The following is a 22160-nucleotide window of genomic DNA, read 5'->3' as shown; positions in this document are numbered from 1 at the left end:
CAAAAAAAAAAAGCAAAAAAAAAAATTCCAGGTTAACTCGTCAAACCAGGTTAACCCGTTAAACCCGGGATCCATGTCATGAATGTCTGGTAACTAAATAAAAAAAAGTGAGCATTAAGAAACTAAACTAAACGAAAAAAATTAATCAAAAAAAATTAAAAAAAATCCGGGTTAACTCGTCAAACCATATTAACCCGTTAAACCTAGGATCTGTGTCATGAAAGTCTGATAATTAAATAAAAAAAATTTAACATTAACAAACTAAATTAATAAAAAAAAATTATGAAAATAAAAAACAAAAAAAAAAATTGACGGGTCAACCCAGAAGTAACTGGGTTCACCCGTGAAACCAGGTTAACCCGTGAAACTCGAGATATGTGTCATGAAAGTCGGATAACTAAATAGAAAGAAATTTAACATTAACAAACTAAACTAAATGAAAAAAATTAATTAAAAAGAAAAAAAGCAAAAAAAATATATTTCTGGGTTAACTTGTCAAATCAGGTTAACCCGTTAAATCCGGAAAACGTGTCATGAAAGTCTGATAACTAAATAAAAAAAATTTAACATTAATAAACCAAATTAAACAAAAAACTTTTGTTAGAAGAAAAAAAATAAAGAAAGAAGCAAAAAAAAATCCTGAAAGGCATAAAAAACAGCTAAAAAAATAAGACAACTTAAAAAAAAAAAAACCAAAAACAGATTAGTGTTTTACTGTGGACTGCACTGTGTAGTCCACAATAAAACACTGATCCGTTTTAGTATATGTTACAATTAATTAAAAAGAAAAAAAAAATTCGGGTTAACTCGTCAAATCAGGTTAACCCGTCAAACCCGGGATCCGTGTTATGAAAATTTGATAACTAAATAAAAAAATTAACATTAACAAACTAAATTAAACAAAAAAAATTCATTAAAAGAAAAATACACAAAGAAAAAAGCAAAAAAAAACCAAAAAAAAATAAAAAATAAAAACAGAAAAAATGGGAAAAAAATAAAAACAAAAAAAAGAAAAAAAAAAGAAAAAGAAGAAAACAAAAAAAAAGGGAAAAAATAATAAAAAAAAGAAAAAGAAGAGGACTGCTCGGCATTTCACTGTGGACTTGCACAGTGAAACACTGAGCAGTTTTAGTTTTTTCTTAATTTAATTAGAAAACCTTATCCCAAATTGAGCTGAAAAAAACTACATCTTTTTAAATCAGTTAAGGGAGTGAAACAGAGTGTTTAAGAACAAGAAAGCGACGTGGTTTTGTTCTTATTCCTAAGGCTAGTTTCTAGGCTTCAAACACGTTGGGAATAGTTGATCTTCATGTGATCCTTAGCTATAATTTCTGGCCATGAACGACACTTCCCATGGGACTAAAACTCGTGTTTTTGTTTGGGATCAAGAGGTTTGCTCTCTCTGTGGTCTGAGGTTCGAGCCCTGTGGTTGCTCATATAATGGCCACTGGAGGCTTACATGGTCGTTAACTTCAGGGCCCGTGGGATTAGTCGAGGTGCGCGCAAGCTGGCCCGGACACCCACGTTAAACTAAAAAAAAAAAAAAAAAAAAACACGTGTTTTTGTTCTTCAACATCATCCAGGGGCTATGGATCTAGTTTTCATGCCCTCATCTTCTCCGACGAATAATGCAAAGTAGTAACAAACTAACAATCGCTAGCTTGGTAAAATGCAGTACCCAACCTAGTTTCAATACCAGGCGCATGGAATCTTCTAAGCTAAAATTTTGCACGATCCTTGAAAGGTTTTGAAGAACATTCCCACCTATAAATAGATGAAGAAATCATGTATTAAGGAGGGGACGCTAGTTTTGACAAAAAAAAAAAAAAAAAGAGGAGAAAGAATACTGTGTTAAAGAAGAAGAAGAAGAAGAACAGAGCAAAAGAAACTTTAGAAGATCACTGTGAGTAAAAAATTGTTGGAAAACTTGTTGAAACATGGATAGTGAGCACATTTAAGATTAAATTAAAAGCAAGGTTTACTTTTTTTTTGAGTTAAACTTTGTTGTAATTTAATCTTCAATATAAGATCTTTAACCTGAAATATTAATAGGCTGTTTGAAACTTTTGAAATTAAGTTTAATTTCAACATTTAAATTAATTTTTATGTTTATAATTTTTTAAGGATATTGATTTGAATTCAAAAGAAATTCAAATCATAATAAATAGATTAAAGTAAATCAGATACGAGACCCTATGATTTGCAATATTGAAAATATTATTTAAAAAATATCCTATTTCTTTGCTTCAACAAAAACTTCTCTTTACTACGCTACCTTTTCCTATTTACATTGTATTTAATAGGTAACTACTCTTATATTTTATGAAATCACTTTTTCTCCGTGGGTAAATAGAGAATGGTGGATGCTTTTTGTTGTTCTGAGCATGAGCGAGCTCAACATAATATTTTGTTTATAAACAAATTATTCACTGAGAAGATGTACATTGCAATTTTGATTTAAAGGTAAAGTAGTTAATATTGCTAATTCAATTCAATTTCATAGGTATTTCAAATAATATAATTAAATTCAATTATGTAATTTCGTATTTTATTCTAAACATAAAAATTATAATATGTTATCAATTGACAAATCACATATGAAAGTGAATTCAATTCCATATGTGAATTGATTACAAACAAACTGTAACATGATTTAAATAATTGTGGGTGAATGGAAAATTGATCTAAAAAAACTCCTAGTTGACATGTTTTGGTGAAACCCAAAAACCCGCTAAAATAACCATATCCCACATAGAAAAAAAACAAAACTTTCTTGGTGTTTTTGGAATTGGGCGAATCAAATTTAGAGGTGGATCATGATAAAGCCCTTGACTAACTAGAAAAATGAGATATTGATTTGGTACCACACCAAAAAAGCAACCTAATTTACTTGCAACGACAACTATCAAGCTTAACAAATAGGGCCATAGGGGAGAATTAGAGTGGGGGGACCAACTACAATGCTTAGTAGTGATTTAGGGTTAGGTGAAAACATTTGTTTTTTTTACCTTCTTTTACAAATGATTTAGTTTCATTCAAACTAGTTTAGTTTGATCTGGTTTAATTAGTTTTATCTTTCTAAAATCAAAACCAAACCAGACTAAATATTTTTTTTCTTTTTTTAAAATTGGTTTTTTTGTCCTGGTTTGGTATTTTCAATTGTTTTTTTTTTGTTTTTTTTGTTGGTAGATTTTTTTCAACACCTTTAATGAAAACTAAGCCCAACATTAACCGCGACCTCAATGTTGATGTTGAGCACTTGACCTTTGTCATAATCTAATTTTTACCTTTTTAAAAAAATAAAAAATAATAAAAAATGAATGAATGGAAATAATTTGAAAATTGGGTCAAGACAACACAAATTGAGTTTAAGGACTAATAAGGGTGAAATTATAAATTTGGGAGTTAATTTGGTCAAAATTTGGACGAATTGATAAGTTATTCTTTAATAGGGAAGCTAATCACCGCTCACATGAGAAATGAGTTGTTACTCTTTTGCAAGAATATGTTGATGTTTTTGCCTGGTCATACGCTGACATGCTTGGTTTGGATACTGATATTGTGGTACATAAGCTACCCTTGATAGAAGGTTGCAAACCGGTTAAGCAAAAGTCAAGGAGGACAAGGCTTGATAATTGGGTGTTGGATTCCTAGAAGTAGTTGAATATTCTCAATAGGTGTCCAACATTGTAGCAGTACCCAAGAAAGACAATAAGATCAAAGTAAGCGTGGGTTTCTGATAATTGAATAAGGCAATCCTAAAGGATGATTTCCCTTTACCCCATATAGATGTACTCGTGGATAATGCTGCTAAGAGTTCTACCTACTCATTTATGGATGATTTCTCTGAGCATAATCAGATTAAAATGGTCGAGCAAGATAAGAAGGATCATTGATAAACTCACAAACTCACTACATTGAGAATAATTGGCCTAACTTTGATAAAAATATAATCGCAATGGATGGGAAATAATGTGAGGAGGAAGACATTGAAGAGTTTACAAAGCTGATAGAATAGTCAGAGCAACTTCCACCGCTACCCATACCTCTCACCGAAATGTACCAAAGGCTGCTTAGTATTGGTCAGGTAGCGCTTGTTCCTTTAACACCTTTGCAACCACCATTTCCTAATTGGTATAAACCCGATAAAAAATGTAAATACCATGCTGGTGTCGTTAGTCACAATATTGATGGATGTGTTGCATTCAAAGAAAAATCCTTCAACTCATCAAAGCCGAGTGGATATCCTTTAATAAATCTTTGAATGTGAGTTTGAACCCTCAACCAAACTATGCTTCTGGAAATGGAGGGGTTAACAGCTTGGAGATAGGAAAAAAAAGTAAAGCAATTCTGAGGGTGACAATGGATAGATTGTATGGGATGATGAGACAAGCTAGGTATTTTAAAACACCAGTCAGAACACAAGTTGTAAGAGATGCGAATGAATACTGTAAATATCATCAGCAGTTTGGACATGATATAAACTATTGTGAAGAGTTTCATTCTGATGTGGAAGACATGATGACATTAGGAGTATTGAGATTGATGATGCCCAAGGAAAATAATCTAGTGGGAATAGTGACTCTCCTGTTATCTCTGTCTCTCTCTCTGTATTTTTTTTCTGTTACTTCTCTGTTTACATTCACCTTCTTAGTTTTTCTTCCTCATCTATTCGTTCCCTCCCTGTTTTCACTTTCTATGTTCTCTCTTTGTTCTTGTTCTTCTCTTTTATCCCCCCTTTTCGTTCTCTCTGTCTCCCTCTTTTTGTGGCCTTTCTCTGGTTTTTATAAAGCCAGAGAATGTCATGTATTCCTAGTGATCATAATACCAGGTGACGACTTCTTAAATTAAACCTATTTCCTGTTTAAGAAAAAGATGCCACAAATATATTCTTTCACATTTTAATTTTTAAAAGTCGTTGCGATATCGAGTGCGACAACCTTGATACGCTGATAGTTATTATAATTGAGAAAATTATTCTAAGTATCTTATAGTTTACTTTATTTTATATTTTTTCATTGTTTTGAAAATTATAAAAATATATCATGAACTTTAGAAGTTCATAGCACTTTAAATGATACTACACTAAAAAAAAATATCAATAAAAAATATTGTATTATTAAATGTTTACCATTATTGTCGCACGTGTGCAGCGTCGCGGCGATCATTCCACTCTCAAGGTGTAAGTGTATCTATCTGGTAAAAGAAATGGGAGTCGCCACCTAGTTTTTTTTTTGTTACTAGGAACCCTAACTGGTCTCAGAGATCGGGTACGGAGACTGGTTGCGTAAAGGGAAGGTATTAACACCCCAAATACGCCCTACCTAAGGTAAGCTGCATTGTTTTATTATCTGATAAAATCTAAGGTCTTGTTGTGGTTTCTAATTGTTGGTCTGTTTAGGGTTTAAGAAAAGTTCTCCTTGATAAGGAGATCCTTATCTTATCGGGTAAAAACCTAAATGTTCTATGTTAATAAAAAAATCTATCTTTTTTTAATATCAAGAATACGTTTACATATAAATTCATAATCTCAGATACTAAAAACAAACAAAATATTTTTAGGATTTTTTTGAAATATTGGCCAAGTTTTCGTGACTTTAATAAACTGATCATTAAAGCCAAAAATACATGCTAAAATTTTATTGTATGAAAATACAATATTATTTTTTTTAGACTTGACAGTATGCATAAAAAACAAACAAAATATTTTTAGGATTTTTTTGAAATATTGGCCAAGTTTTTGTGACTTTAATAAACTGATTATTAAAGCAAAAAATGCATGCTAAAATTTTATTGTATGAAAATACAATAAGATTTTTTTTTAGACTTGACAGTATGCATAAAAAACAAACCCATTTGTTTTTGTTTTTTTTGGTTTTTTTTGCAATGTTTTGACGAAAACCGAGTATTTTAATACCAGATTCTTATCTTTACGGTATAAAAATACAAACTGATAGTAATCAAAATGGATAGAAAAACACAAGAGAAAATCATAAATTTTCAAAAATATTTTTTGATTTCTTCATTTTGTTTTTTGACTGGGCCGAACTCGGCCTAATCATTTTGGTCTAGGCCGGCGCTGATCCGGCCCAGGAATAGTGGCTCTCCACTGTTCACATGAACAGTGGAGACGGGGAGCAAAAGAAGAAGAAGGAGGAAGAGAGGGGTCGGGGAAAACAAACCGGGTGACTTCTCCTGGCGGTGTTGCTGGTGGCGATGGCAGCGGTTCCTCCTCTGTTTATTTGCATTTCTTCTTCTCCCTGTTTATGTTCTCCCGCTTCTCTGTTTTTTCTTCTATTTCTGTCGATGATGGTGCTGTGGTGGCCGCGGATGGTGGCGTTGCGGTGGCTGTTCTTCTTCTCTTCTCTGTTTCTCCCTGTTTCTTCTTCCTCTTTGTTCTGTTCGGTTTCTCTCCTCTGTTCTTTCTCTCTATTCGCCTATGTTTTTTTTCCGGTCACTCAAAGAATTCTCCCCCTTCCCATCTCATCTCTCTCCCCTGGTATTTACAAGGAGGAAAAAAAGGGAGAGAGGGCTACTACCCCTGTCCAGTCGTGGCACAGGGGTAGGGTGGCCGGGGCGGCCACTGTGTAATAGCCTTAGGGCCGCCCGAGGGGCATGTCCCCTCTGTTTTTCACCCCATGGTAGGCCATGGGTCAGAGCTTAGGCAAGTGGATCTTTGTTGGCGTCTTTTTGGGGCTTTCAAAGAAAGAGGGAGAGGAGAAAAGCATGGGACAAATGCTTCTTCTTCCCCTGTTCTCTGCGCGTCCAAGGGAAGAAGAAGACATATGGTGCCGTTCAAAATGACACTGTTTTTGCTTCTTTTTTTTTTTCCAATGAACTGTATGAAACAACGTCGTTTTTCCCAAAACGCGTCGTTTCATTTAAATGGAAACTGGCGCCAAAACGTGTCAGATTCAAAATCAGGCCTTCAATTTGCGTGCCTTTTCATCTTGGTCATTGGTTTTGGATTTCTTCAATCAAGTCCCTAATTGGCCATCAGACTTCAATATTTATGCAATTAAGTCCCTGATTTGACCAAATCAACTCTAAAAAATTATAATTCAACCTCAGAACTTTAATTTCTTCCAATTAAAACCCAAATTGACTTAAAAATCAATTTTTCTTGCAATTAAGCCCTCCATAAATTCAATTAAACATTCAATAAAATTTAATTGAGTCCATAAACATCTGATTTTGGACTTTTCTCTCTCAAAAATGAATTTTCTTTATCAACAGGGCTCTCACCGGTTAATAAAATACTGTCAAATTTCAATCTTTATATTTTTTAACCTCATTAACTAAATTCTAACCATTTTCAAGCCGCTCTGACATCCTTTTCTCACTGCTATTAGTTTTTGGATTATTTTTTTGTTTTTAGTTCGAATATTTTTTGATTTTTTAGAAAAAAAAATAAATTTAAAGAATAACTCAAAAATAAATTATGATAATCATATACAATCTAATTACTAAAAACTCATATTGCCTTGAAATAACAAAATTGCCTTTCAAAAAATTTCTCCCTCTCTTTGGAAAACATTGGCAAACATGAAACCCTGGCCAAGCCACCATCTTGAATTTAGTCATATCATAGAAACAGAGGCAATCAAATAATCTCACCGAGCTCAACAATCTTGAATACCTAATCTCGATCTTGCCATGCATCAACTTCAAAATCAGATCTACAATATATTTTGTAACCAAATTTGAATCCCTGGCCTCTAGAATTTCATCTCCAGGCTATTGTGTAAACACCCAATCAACCAAGATTAAATCCTTAGTTGGCTGCATTGGCCTTCTACCAGAAGCAACCTCAAGCAAGACAGCCCCAAAAGCAAACACATCAGTACTTGTCCAGTTCGTGCATGCTCAAGTGCAAGATACCCAAGAGTTTCTGATAATATGGGTCGTTTGAGGATCCATTCTCATACAATCTTGCAAGGCCAAAATCCCCTAATCTTCCATTCAATTCACCATCTAGCAAGACGTTACTAGCCTTGACATCTCTATGAATCACAACTTACTCCCATTCTTTATGCAGATAAAACAGCCCTAAAGCTACGCCTTTGATGACTCTAAATCTTTGGCTCCAATTGAGGGCGACAGTTGGTTGGTCAAAGAGGTATTTGCCCTTGCTCTATTGGGCAAAGCAATTTTCTGGCTGGAATTCGTGGAATTTTTTGGTGTGATGTTTACCGGGGAGAGAAGGTCTGAAGGAGGACGTGGAGTGAGGGAGAAATGGGGCTGGTCTTCCATTGAAGTTTTTTTTTTAATAGAAAATGATGGTTGTTTAGGTTATATTATATATGGGAGTTTATTTAAATTTAAAAATTAAGTTGATTAGAATGTAAATTTTAATTATGAAAATAATAGAGATAAAGTGTAAAATATAATAAATTATAGGAAATCCAGGGTTATTTTTCCATTATGATTTTATCCAACCTTTTAGCAGTTTTTACTTGTGATAATTTATGAAAATTTCGTTACAAAATATTTGTTTCATGCATTACATTGCAATAAAAGCTAAAAAGTATTGGAAAAATACTATTACATCACATCATATTTTTATTATTTATTTTTGTGTTTTGATTTTTTTTATTATTGAATTTTTTTTATTTTTAATTTAGTCCTTATATTATATGTTTATTGGAATTTAGATTGATAGTTTATTTTTATTTGTCTTTTATATAATTATAATGGTATCAGAGAAATATTTCAGCATTAGGTTGATATAAAAAATTATATCGGCATCATAGTATGATCTATTTTTAAAAAAATAGTTAAATAAAAAAATAGATGAGTTTGACAAGGTAACCTGAGTTACCTCAGTTCATGGTTTGGCATGGTACTTTTTTTTTCTTTTTTATTATTGAAATCAATTTTGTGATCTTTTATTTTTTATAAAATAGTGAAAAAAAATTAGTTTTGAAAAAAAACCATGTTATTAAATTTTAGAAAGTCCATAAACTTGTTTACAGGTTTGACATGTTTAACTTTTATTTTTTTTCTTTTTATAATTTTTTTTTTAATTTTATCCTTCGATATTGAGCTGACTGAAAATTAGATTTTATAATTTTTTTTATTTCTCTTTCTTTAAGATTATTATAGTCTTAAAAAGATATTCCAATATTGGATTAATGCTTGATTTTATGATTGTCTATTTTTATTATCATATAGTTAAATAAATAATATATATTTTTTAAAAAAACAAACAAGTTACTAATCCTAGTGGAATCTATAACTCGATTCACAAGTTTGTCGTATTAATCCGGGTTACCTAATTCACGAGCTTGACGTGTTTACCCATCGATCATGATATTTTTTTAAGTTTTTGTCTTTAATTTTTGTAATTGATTTTTTTTATTTCACTTTTTTTCAATATTGGATTGAATGAAAAATGAACTTCATAATTTATTTTTGTCAATTTTCTACAGGGTTATCATAATCTTAAATAAAACATTTATTTTAAAATTGATGCTTGATTTTGTAAGCATTTATTTTTTTATATAATTAAATAAAAATAGATTAAAAAGCAACAAGATTACTAAACCCAGTGGAATTTGTGACCGGGTCGCGAAGTGATTAGGATCAATGTTGTCTCAATATTTTTTTTTAAATTATCATTTTGAGGTAAAATTAAACCATATTTTTATTGATTATTTAAATTATTTTTAAACTTATAAAATTGACTGATTCATGTTGATTCAGCTCCATATAATATAATTTAACTAGAACCTCAAAGCTAAGACATGGAGCTAGGATAGAAGATTTCGAGATTAACCCACATGCTCAAGAATTCCTCTCGCTCTTGACTTTCTTTTTTAAGGTTTTTTTTTTTTAAAATTGATCCAACCGCAGCGAAGCATTTGCCAACAAACTAATAAACAGGGAATAGAATTGAAAACTTAGAGACAAGTAGGACCATAACGAAATATGGAGAAATCTATCAGGTGTAAAATATAGCTTACCTCATCAAGATCGTGTTCTAGATCTCAACATCACAATATTATCCTTGTGTGAATAATCCTCTCTTTCTCTTTGTCTTCCTTATCTCTCTACATTTGAAACCGGCGCACGAAGCTCGTAATTGGTAATAAGAATTTTGAATTCTCATTTCGCTTCTTTTTTGTGTCTAAAATCTTTTACTTTTATTTTTATTTAGCTGCATACAATTTTTGTTTGTTATTTGATAAAACAGATCTCTCTTATGTTTGTCTTTTTATCAATTTCGTGCTAAATAGATCTTAATTAGGCAGATTTGATGTTTAATAGAGAGAGATATTTTTTCTCATTATTTGTTTTTCTTTATTCAATTATTCTACTTAAGTTGTTTAAATTATTATGCGTTATAGGTCTTGATTGTGTTTATTGTCGTGGTTAATTTGCTTTGGATTTTTTTAAAGGTTCCTGGATCAAATAATTCATTAAGTGCTGTGCTTATTTTATGATTCTTCTCTCTTTGTTCATGCGAGAAGAGCAAAGAAAGTAAATAAAATTTGACAATTATAATGTAATTTAGCACGATTTTATAGAATCATTTATAAATGTTGCACGTGCGTATAAGAGTTTGGAATGATTAGGATACTTTGATGGTATGATGAAGGAATGTTTGGAATTCATAACAATAGGTTAGATTTGGAGTTGCTGTATTTGGTTAGTATTGTAGTAGCAAGCATCTTGTTAAGTAGTTTTCAAGTTTTCTAAGATTTGCTCTCTCCGGATTTGGTTAAAAGTTTGTATGCGTGGAAGGAGCATCTATTAATGTGAGTAAGATGTTTATTCATGATGACAACTGTTATACCGTTACGGTTGGTTCAGGTATGGAGGATAACAAGCAAGATCAGGTTGACGGAAATCTTTCCGAGGATAAAAGCTCCATGCCTTCATCAAAACAAGAGGTGTTTTGTTTTCCGAGGATAAAAGCTCCATGCGATTTATTGAAGACATGATTAAAAAACTTTATATTGGAAGAATTTTTCACTCATTCATCTATTTCTTTGTATACACTTGTATGTAGGAGGAAGTTGTAAAGAAGAAATACGGAGGAATTTTGCCTAAGAAACCACCTCTCATTTCTAAGGTGACTCCATATTACCGAGTCTCAACTCTTGATACATATTGTGCTCTGTGCTGGTTTGTGTCTAAATTTATGATTTGGATGTTAGGACCATGAACGTGCCTACTTTGATTCTGCTGATTGGGCACTTGGAAAGGTACTGGTTTCACGGATTGTTTCTGTTATTTTACTTAAAACTGACTGCATTAAGATGGTTACCTGATATCATTTGATGATATTGAACTATAACAGCAAGGTGTTGATAAGCCTAAAGGACCACTCGAAGCTCTTCGGCCTAAATTACAGGTATATATGTGAATGATATTCGTCGATCCATTCTTTGACTCCTTTTTGTCTTCTTTCTCCTAAGAAGAAATCATGTGAATGCTTGTTGTGCTTATGTTCAACTGTCAGTGGGTGATACAAGATAAACTAGACTGAATAAGTGGCTGTTGATTTCTAATGACGGTAGAGAGCTGGTGGTCTCATTGGAAGTTTTCTCTAAGGGTCTACTAGATAGGTAACCAAATAGAGTTAAATGAAGCTGGAAACTATATTACGACGTTGAAGTAAGAGTTGATAAAATGGTAGAGCTAGAAAGGTTGTAGGAGCGGAGAGGATTGCCTGGGCTCTTGAGGTACTGGACCTGTAAGAAAAATCAAGTTTGGGACTCTAAGAAGTTCATTTTCTGCGTGTCCCTTATAAAAAGGACTAGTTATTTGTTTTGGTCTTTGTTGAATATGTCTTTACATGCTCTGGTTCTTTAGAATTGTTTTTTCTCCTAGTCAGTCTGTCCTCCTTTTGTGCTCTATTCTATACTCCCCTTGTACTAGATTTGCATTGCCCCACTTTGGTGATTTTCAAACAAATTATTGTAAACCTGAAAAATGAGTGATGATAGAAGCCAGACATTTTCCTAGATTATGTTGGCTGAGTTGAGGATCTGCATGCAAAAGTAAACAACTACTTATGTGTTATGAGCTTTTGGTGATAAAAAAAATATAAGTAATCTAGGTACTCATTTATTTCGAAAGCTGAAGGTGTTAGGTATTCATTTATTTCGAAATCTGGAAGCCTGTTTAAAAGAAGGAAATCATTTGAATTAAGTCATTTCTATCAAAAGATGCATTAAATTTATGGAGTATGAGAATGTTAATGTTACCTTGAGATAATTGGTCTGCTCATGCTCAATTGAAGTTAGTTTTAGGTTTTTCTTGAGCTTGCAATGGGATATAGGTGAACAAATGAAAATTGTCAATGGTCTGTGACTTCTGCCAGTGTTCTTCCACAACTTGTAGGCTCAAAAAAAAAAAAAAAAAAACAGATGAATGGAAATGAAAATTCTGAGGGAGGGGTTCTGTGCCACCATATATGTATATAAACGTGGAATCAGGTGAAATGGATCAACTATACAAAGGAGAAATTGTGTTATGTTATATTTTCTTGGATGTACTCCCCTTGATAAGCCAGGAAATAGAAAAAAGGACTTCTTCACCAAGCAGAGATTACCGAGAAAAAGCAAGCATTTATTTTGAGCCAATTCTAGGATGTTTGTTCAAACAAAGTTTTATAAATTGAAAATAGGTGTTTCTTTTAATTTTCTGACTGACAATACTGCATAAAGCTCATACGTTCTTTACAATAATAACTATTGGCATGTGCAACTTGATTTATTACCATTTTAGACATTATTAATGATTGTTCACTCTTTTGGTTTAGGTGCTTCCAGTGTTTTCTAAAGCGATTCCTTTTGTAGTTCCTTGATAAGGTTTTGGATGATAATGGATTTGTTCCTACAGAAGTAAACTGTCTCTCATCACTGAGTTTATCAATCATTAATGTTCCAATAAGATTATTCCTCTAAGTAGTCATCATGTGGAAAGATTTGGTTGTGCTATTTCCTTTGCAAATCTATAAAGCTTTAGGCATCACCTTCCCAGCTCAGTGCTGTCTCATTCATGGTCCCCTGAAAACAATTTCCGGAGATTATGTTCCCACTAACCTTTCTGCTTCACACTAATGGGTTTCAGAGCACCACTCTATTGCACCCCATAAGATCTCACTCCAAACCTGGTAACTTCTTGGCTGAAAAAAGTGAGGTCCCCTGATAAAATAATGCTTCAGAGTCGAAGCTTGATAAAAGAAACAATCTACCTCAATCCACACAACTCAAAGTGGAAAGGGGGCTTTCCGTGCTGCTTCTAAGATCTCTACCTTCTAAAATCACCTGGAAACTATCATAAATTGGATGAGGTAGTGTGTTGGATATTTCAGTTGGAGGGTGTTTCCATACTAAAATTAAAGTCTCTTCACTCCTACTGTTTTTGGAGTATTTCTATTTTGGCCGAGGAAACAGTTGCAAAGATATAAGATTGATTTTTCCATTTTATTCTGATCAACAGAACTGAAGTCGTCTCCTTATTGCTCGAAGCAAAGTTCCTCAATAACTTTGAACTATGGTTTTGACGTTTTCTTTAAATCCTTATTTAATTTATTTAAAGGGAAAGGCAACATAACAAGCACATAGGTATTTTTCCTTCGAGGCATGATGCAGATATAATGCCAGTGAATTTGAAAGAACCATGAATGAATTACTCCTGTTATGCTTGTGATTTCCTCCCTACCTTTTTTGCTTAGTTTCTTTGAAGAAAAATGGAGATTGGCAGCCATCCTAAATGGTTTTGGATTTTCCACGTATTAGTTTATATTTATGAGTGAGAAGTATTTTTTTTCCCTGCTGGCCATTGTGTTAGTGCTATAATGCTAGCATATTTTGTACTGGGTGCTTATTTGTGTATTATCTCTCTGTTTTCCAGCCCACACAACAGCAAACGCGATACCGGAAGTCTCCTTATGCCCCAGCAGATGGTGAAGGTATTTTCAATCATCATTATGTTACACAAAAGCTATAGATCTCTTTTCTCGGTCTGATTTTCTCTCAAAGGGCCAAGGAAACTCAACTATCCTTTTCTTCATATGCAGATGCAGGGAGTGCTTCATCTGAGGATGCAACTGCCAATGAATGAGAAATCTCCATTGTTATTTATATGGTGAGGATTTCTGAAGGACACGACTGCCAAGGAATGAGAAGTTATTATCTGTCTTCTGCTCTACTGAGGACTTGATTGTTACTCTTATACCAACATAGGTGGTGGGTATTTTCTGTTATCTGCTAGAATAAAGTTGGTGGAGTTGTTTGGATATTGCCGAAAAGAAACTAAAAGACAACATTTTATAAGTCGGAGAGGGTCCGTTTTTTGTTAATGTTTACAATGCATAATTCAAACAGCTTTATCCATTGTCATTCTGTGTAATCCAGCATGCATCCTGGATGACCATTACTTCTAGTGCAAAATCAAGTACTCTTTCGTTTCTCAGAGTAGAACAGTATGGTAGCTGATAGACACCATTATTTAATATTGCCAGACGTAGACAACATTGCAGTAGTTATCTTTCTGGTACTGATGCCTTTGGCACGAGACATCATGACTGATTTTTGGTCTTTACTGGTAATGGCATAGCCATTCCAGTTGAAGATCTACTAACCTAAAGCCTCCAAATTCTTTTTAGATAAAACTCTTTCGGTAGTCTTATAATCTGTTTGGGAATACGGTGCAAATCGTGTTCTTAAAAATTTTGAAAATGTTTTTTTTTTTAACTTAAAATGAATTTTTTTTAAATGTTTTCAGATCATTTTGATCTGTTGATGTTAAAATGATTTTTAAAAAGTAAAATTGTTTTATTTTGATACATTTCTAAATGAAAAGTATTTTGAACTTCTACTTGGAATATAATTTGGCCAATAGAATAGTAAAACTAGAGGGATGCCAATCAATTTACGTAGTATATTCTGTTCTCTCCATCATTGTGGCTTGGAGATCACAAGTTAAATTTTAGCAATATTGTTTTTTATTATTAAAATTACAGTTCTATCAGGTCTTGTCATGCAATGGATTTAGATTGATTCATATTTACTTGGACATTATAGTTTGATGCTCGAGGGTCGAGTTATGATTGTGTATTAAATGATTGTTAATTGTAAGATATATTGCTTTCTGGGGGATTATTAATTCCTCCCACCTGATTTAGTCTTAAGCTTCTATCAGAAGGAATCGTGTTGGATCTAGATAGTTTTAATCGGCTAAACTTGGCAAGTTCAGGGTTTTGGAAGGTTAAAATATATTTCAAAGTGGTAAAATTAGGAAATAAAAAAATATCTAATTATTATTATTATTGATTGGGCTGAGATTTGGGAATCAAAATATTTAATTTTGTTTTGAGGTATTGATTCCTAGCCAAAACGTCATTAAAGAAAAATAATGCTAGGATTTTACAGTAGCAGTATTTTTCTACCTTCCTTTTTATCTTCTTTTCCTTTTGAAATCAGGATTTATTTTACTGGGTTTCCTTGTCTGAAAAGGGAAGCCAGAGCCGGAGAACGGTTAAACAGTTGCCCATGTAATAACGGCTATTTTGGACAGCTTGCTCTTGCAATTCCGAATTCAAAACAGACATGGATTGATTCCTTGAACCGTCTGGTAAGAACCCTATTCCATATAAAACCCTACCTTAACCCCGACAGTTTCTCACTATCTACTACATAAATATTTCCTTCAACTCGAGCAATAAGCTCAGGCGAAATCATGAAGCCCTCCAAACATTCTCTCAATTCTTGTGAATTTTCTGCTAAAGAAATCACAGTAGAGTTCATCATTGTCAAGGAATCATGCGACGGCTCCTCGCCGGTCAAATCTAGACAGTCATTCCCGGTAAAGCGTGGGGAATTGGTGTGGGATCGTTTGAAAGAACGCACATACAGGCGTTTGCTCAGGAGCATAGGCATCAGGTTATCTCCGACGGTAAAAGCTGACCTAATTGAACTCGTATCCCGCGTTGCCTATTCGTTGCCTAGTCACGCTGACCATATATTTGTGTGCATTATTACCTCCGAACCAAGCCATTATGCCAAGTTTAATGTCGTGACTGGAATTCATGTTGACGAAGATAAGGAGGTTTCTTGGGATACCGTGGAAAACCCTCTTCTTCATGTGTTACAAGCCTGCAAACCGCCCATCCCATGCTTGAAGAAGGTGAAGATTGACGAGGATAATGTGGGTTCTAATGAAGCCTCGTGCTGTGCAATTTGCTTACAAGATTTCTCTGCTGCGTCTGAAGCTGCTACCACCACCTGCTCTCATGTCTACCATCCTCATTGCATTGTCAAGTGGTTGCTGAAGAGTACTACGTGCCCTATGTGTCGCTCTAAGCTGCCTACGGGCTGATTCTTTTTTCACTCGTTAGGGACCCTGATATGTCGTAGGATTAATTGCTTATTTTCTGTTCAATTTAGGATTAACTGTCCAGTGTTACGATCTTGATCGTCTTCACTTGGATGGTCTTGACGCCAGTTTTTTTGCTGTTTTATTAACAGTGCAATGTGGTTGTTAACTTTTGAGCTTAAGGAGTTAATTTCTGATTATACTAAGGTTGTGCTCATTTTTTCTACTAGAGTTGTCTTGTTCCTCCTTTTCTTCTTGTACACACTACCTAACCGAAGGGCCACGAGACGAGCTCCATGACAAGGTCTACAAGATCAATCTTATCCTCCGTTTGTTTGTAGGAAAGTTGTTTCTTTTTGGAAAGTGAATTCCGGAAAAAGTGAATTCCGAGAAAGTATTTTCCGATGTTTGGTAGTGTTATGGAAAATGAACTGGAAAACACTTTCCAGTATTTAGTTATGTTATGGAAAATGAACTGGAAAATAATTTATTAATGAATTAATTTTTTTTTCAAATTTATCTAATATATATAAAATATTTAATCACTTATAATAAAAGAATGAAATCTAAAAAGTATAATGATGAATTTTTTTTATTATAATATATATTCATACATAGCTTATTTTATAAAATATAACTATATATGTCATATCATATTATATAGAAATAAACTTGTGAAATATTTTTTTAAGTAAAACCTATTACTATATTTTTTTTCAATTTTAAAAGCTTAAAATAAGTTTTTTTTTCATATGAAGAAAGCCAAATTAGTTTATGGTAAGAGTTATATATTTGGGTTTTTTTTTTTTGGTATGAAGTTTTTTTTAAAAGATAAATAGATTCAAAAAATATTTTGATGGGTTTTTTGGATAAATATTTTTTTTACGGGTAAAGGCAATTATCCCTTTAATATCCCTTTAATATATATCGAATAAGCATAAAGAAATAAATATAAATATCTAACATCAAACAAAGTCATGCATAAATATTAAGTTTCGATGTCATATACATACATATTAGTTCAAATTACAAACATAAACATGCTAGACCGAATTAAACAAGTAAACATACTTGTCAAATAACAAACATAGTCTGAACCCAAATTTTAAACATAGTTAAACCATCTTAGCAAGCAGGCCTGTAGAAGTGTTGGTTCACAAAATTTTGAACCCAAATTTTCCTCAAATTAGCATTTTTTGCTATAAATGTTTTTGCCAACATTTCATTTTGGACCAAATGATCAAATGCCTCCCCAAGAGTGATCTCATCAAAGCCTTCAATTTTCATCACTTCCGCATACAACGCATTAACATCAAGTTGATTTTTGCTGAGGCTTTGAATTGCAAGTGCTACATCTCCAATCTGTTTAGACAACTTTTCAACACCATCATCTTCATACATGCGATTTCTCTTCCTATGTTGTCTCTTTTGTGTACTAGAGGAAGATGTCTCTTTTCCCTTAGAAGTTTCTTCATATTCCCCTTCATTTTCAATTGAAATTGATTGCCCTTCAGTGTTCTCTTCCATGTTAACATCAGCATATGATTTGACATAATTTCCGGTTGCCATGTTGCATTTCCCTTACAAACACGCAGCCTGCCCCATGTTTTGCAGGTGCTCACGAGACTAAATTCAATGGCTACCTTCAACGGCTCAATCTACAAAGCCCAGCAATCAGCCATGAAAAGACCCATAAATTCCCCTGTCGGTTTCCCCGTGTTCCCTCTCTGTTTCTCTCGCCATTTGTGCACAAAGAAGCAAATATTCAAGACAAAGAAGCAGGACAAAGATTCAAGGGGCAACGGGGCTCCTCCTTCCCAGTTCTCCTCCCTCTCTCCCCCGGCTATTGTTCAAAAAAAAAGAGAGCAAGGGTTGATTTTCAACGCTTCCACCCGGGATATGGTGGCTGGATCCGGGGATGGGGTAACAGGGAGGGGCTGCTTTTTGCTGGGGAAGATTGATTAACACAGTTTGGGGATTTTCAAGTGCCTTGAATTGGTTTGTTTGGTTAGAATAAAACTGTCGAATGTGAGTGATTTTTGAAGAAAACTGTAATGGAAAAATTGTGTTTTTTGTGGCTTGCTTGATAAATTTTAGCTGTGTTATGGAAATGTTATGGAAAACATCTGATAGGTAACAGATTTATGGAAATGGAATGCCATAATTTTTACAGATCTACGAAGAAGATAAGAACAAGAGGAAAAAAATACCTGAAATTGTTCAAGCGAAATGCTTCAATTGTCCAGAGAATGCTTCTGTAATTGTTCCTGCTTCCAATCGTTTTTGACGAGAGAGAGATCGTGATTTGTGAAAATAGGTGTATTGAAAAAAAGAAAAGTGTTTTCCTTTCTTTATTAGAAGGAAAACACTTTCCTTTAATAAATCGGCTTTTTTACGTTGACCGAAATTAAGTTTCCATTGACTACTTTTCTATATTGTTGCCAAACATGGGAAAGTAAGGAAAATGAATTCTAGGAATTCATTTTCCTTGAAACAAACAAGGCGTTAGATTATTCTTGCTTTTTGTTTAATATTAAAATATTATATTTTATTATTTTTGAAATTTTATTTTTAACATAAAAAATCAAAATTTAATAAAACATTAATTCAACAGCTGCGTCAAGCGGTTGCTTAAAATTCAATTCAATTACATTAATCATAGATTTTATATACTTGTGATTATGCATAATGTTTGTCATAAATTGTTTTTACTTTTAGTTTTTAAAAAATATTTTTTAGAAAAATATAAAAATATATAAAGAAATGCATTTTCAGTAAACTTTATCTAATTTTTCAAAACTTAGTTATTTTCTAAAAATATATATATTTTTGCATGTTTTATTTTAATTTCGAGCAAATAGAAAAAAAGAAGAAGTAGAAGATTTGTGAAAGTATAAAGTGAAAAATAAAAATAAAAATAAAAATGAAGAGTAAAAAGAATATTAGAAAATAAAATAAAATTAAGAGCTAGAATATTGTGATCTAATTTATAGATATCATTGCCTAGTTTTTTTCATTATCCCATCTAGCCTAGTAGATTACTAGAAAAAGCCAATTTACGAAATTAGGATTATTTCAAAATTTTAAACCAAATAAATATTGTTCTAAAATCTTCTTATAATTACTTTTTTTTTCTTTTCCAAATTAGAGAGACTACCATTTTAGATAAAAAAGAAAAAAAAATTTTAAAACTTTTTTTTTTTAAAAAAACGTTAGCACAATAAACTTAAAGTTTTGGCAGAATAATACCGTTTGAAATTTTTTTTGGTAAAATAACACACTTTGACATTATCGCGCTTTCAAAATGCAATATTTAGTAAATATCGCTATTAAGAAGCCTGATAAGGTAGTTATCGCATTTCAAAAGCACGATAATGTAATGGTATGTTTCAGAGGTACAACAACTTAGAATGTTGTGCTTCTGAAGTGCGACATCAATTAAAATTTAAACTCAGATTGAAGAACACGTAGAGCAGACACCAATTAAAATCGCGTTTTGACTCGTAAAATCGTACGATTTTACGAGTCAAAACATGCTTTACGTGTCGAATCGTTTGAAAAAATCGAAAATGAGTGAAATCGAGTTGAAATCGGGTGAAATCGTTAAAATCGGATGAAATCGCGCAAAATCGCGATTTCAGAACCGATTTTACAATTGTAACAAAATGCATGCACTGAAACAAAATGTCCCCCCTGGTCCAGCTGTCAGACGCTTATTGGCTGTGGAAATACACAGTCACGCCACGCGGTCTTCACTCTTCAGCCTTCAGTCACAAAAGAGTCTTCAGTCTTCACTCCTTTTTTTTCACCGAACAAATCTCTAATCCCCTTTTCTAATTAACCAACCGGGCACCGATCACACCAGATAAGTTGCTTCCAGGGGTTTCAGGCTATCTGGGCAAGCCGATCATTTATGAGGCTAAAGAGATCATGGAGGGAACGATGGATCTAAATGAACATTATAAGATAAGAGGATCAGTATATAGGGCCAAAATCAATGGTCGGGTCTTGGCAATGAAGAAAACCAAGGATGACGTCACAGAAGAACTAAAGATTTTGCAGAAAGTCAGTCATGCAAATCTGGTTAAACTAATGGGGATGTCATCTGGATTTGACAGAGAAGGAAATCGCTTCTTGGTCTATGAATTTGCAGAAAATGGGTCGCTGGAAAAGTGGTTGCATCCCACCTCTGAATCTTCCTCAAGCTCTGCAGGTTTCCTCACTTTGAATCATAGCCCTATAGCAATGCAAAGCAGACTTCCCCCCGTTTCCAGAGTGGGGCAGAGAATTTCTTTTAGCAACATGATTGAGAGATGCTTGAAGTCATAAGAAAGCTAGAACTCCGAGTCGAGTGAAGAAAGAATTCTATTCTTGATAGGCGGCAACTACCCTGCTGGTGTGGCATAGACTTTCCTCTTAGAACCCTTGGGTTGGGACACTGACCCAGCGTCACCAGCAAAGGATGATGGTAGCTTTATTTCATTTCTGTACTGGGAGTCAAAGGCTACATGTAGCACTAGATGTGGCCAATGGCCTGCAATACATGCATGAACACACTCAACCAAGCATCGTTCACAAGGATATTCGAACAACAAATATTCTTCTCGATTCCACATTTTGGGCGAAAATAACAAATTTCTCAATGGCTAGACTTGCCACAGACTCATTGATGCCTAAAGTTGATGTATTTGATTATGGAGTTGTTTTGTTACAATTGATAATGAAAAATTATTTAAATTATGTATGAATTTTTATTTGAACCATGTATTTTAAGATGTTTGAACTATATATGAATTTTTATTTGAAACATGAATTTTTTGTTAATGTATTTTAAAATTCCTTACGATTTTACGATTTACGATCCGTTTTTACGATCCGAGTTTGTATTGTATTTTCCGTGCCGTGTTAAAATCGCGATTTTAACAACCTTGGCAGACACAAACACAACCTCTCTCGACCAAATGACCAACACCCTCACTATCTCTCTAAAAAACCCACCAAACACCTTCATTTTACCTTTAAAATAACCAAAAATCAAACTCATCCTAGTCTATAAGCATTATTGGATGTTTTGTGTGCAAAATCGAATGTTCTCTTTGTTGTCGCCACCACCCCAACTTTTTTTCTAGTTTTACAAACAAGGTAAATATACTACATTGCTATGAATTTATGTTTTGTTTGGTTGAAATCAAATACTTGTTTAGGTTGAATTTATGGTTTATGGTAAATTTAAGGTTTCTTGAATTAATATGGAATTAATTAAGAATATCATCAATTAGGGTTAATTTGATATAGTTGAACATGAAAATAAGTTAAATTAATTATGAAATAATAACTTCAATTAATTATGCGTTGCATTTAATTGATGTTAAGTTGTCGAATTAGAGATTTTGTGTGTATTGTTGGAATAAGCTAAAAATGTAATTAACTATGCTTGATGATTTCATGGACGAGAGCATGAATGCGGTAGAATTATGATGATTTACATGTTTAATTGAATTCTTGATAAGTTGATGAATTTAGTATTTTCTTTGAATTATATTAATTTCCTATTAATTTGGGTTTGATCTAATGAAATTAAGCATGAAAATATCAAATAGATTTCATATCATGAATTATGTTGAATTTATGTTGAATTTGCAACATTAAATTTTGGGAATTTGATTGTATTTGATATGAATTTTTTCAATTAGTGTTAAGATAATGCAATTTAGTTATAATTACGTCCAATCAATCAGAATCCAATTTATTTATTTTTTACATAATGTCTTGTAACATATTTATGTTATGTCATTATAGTGACACTATTGTTTATGATGTGAACAATA

At 33.0% G+C, this 22160-nt stretch overlaps 3 protein-coding genes across 3 annotated transcripts; all 3 read left to right on the top strand.

The window, feature by feature from the left end:
- Window positions 1-9764: 9764 nt before the first annotated feature.
- Window positions 9765-14430, top strand: LOC18097658 (uncharacterized). The gene is made up of 7 exons (XM_006384192.3): window positions 9765-10087; window positions 10816-10895; window positions 11015-11077; window positions 11163-11210; window positions 11306-11359; window positions 13870-13927; window positions 14036-14430. Exons 2-7 carry the CDS (start codon window positions 10818-10820, stop codon window positions 14077-14079), a joined length of 345 nt encoding a protein of 114 aa, XP_006384254.2. The 5' UTR covers window positions 9765-10087; window positions 10816-10817; the 3' UTR covers window positions 14080-14430.
- A 1266-nt stretch (window positions 14431-15696) lies between these two features.
- On the top strand, window positions 15697-16335 carry LOC18097656 (uncharacterized). Its single transcript, XM_006384190.2, has one exon. The coding sequence runs from the start codon at window positions 15697-15699 to the stop codon at window positions 16333-16335; it is 639 nt and encodes a 212-aa protein (XP_006384252.1).
- A 3939-nt stretch (window positions 16336-20274) lies between these two features.
- On the top strand, window positions 20275-20661 carry LOC127905219 (serine/threonine receptor-like kinase NFP). Its single transcript, XM_052452291.1, has one exon. It carries the CDS (start codon window positions 20275-20277, stop codon window positions 20659-20661), a length of 387 nt encoding a protein of 128 aa, XP_052308251.1.
- Window positions 20662-22160: the final 1499 nt, after the last annotated feature.

This window comes from Populus trichocarpa, chromosome 4 (genome assembly GCF_000002775.5).
Source record: "Populus trichocarpa isolate Nisqually-1 chromosome 4, P.trichocarpa_v4.1, whole genome shotgun sequence".
Lineage (NCBI taxonomy): Eukaryota > Viridiplantae > Streptophyta > Magnoliopsida > Malpighiales > Salicaceae > Populus > Populus trichocarpa.
This window is presented reverse-complemented; position numbering and strand designations above follow the sequence as displayed.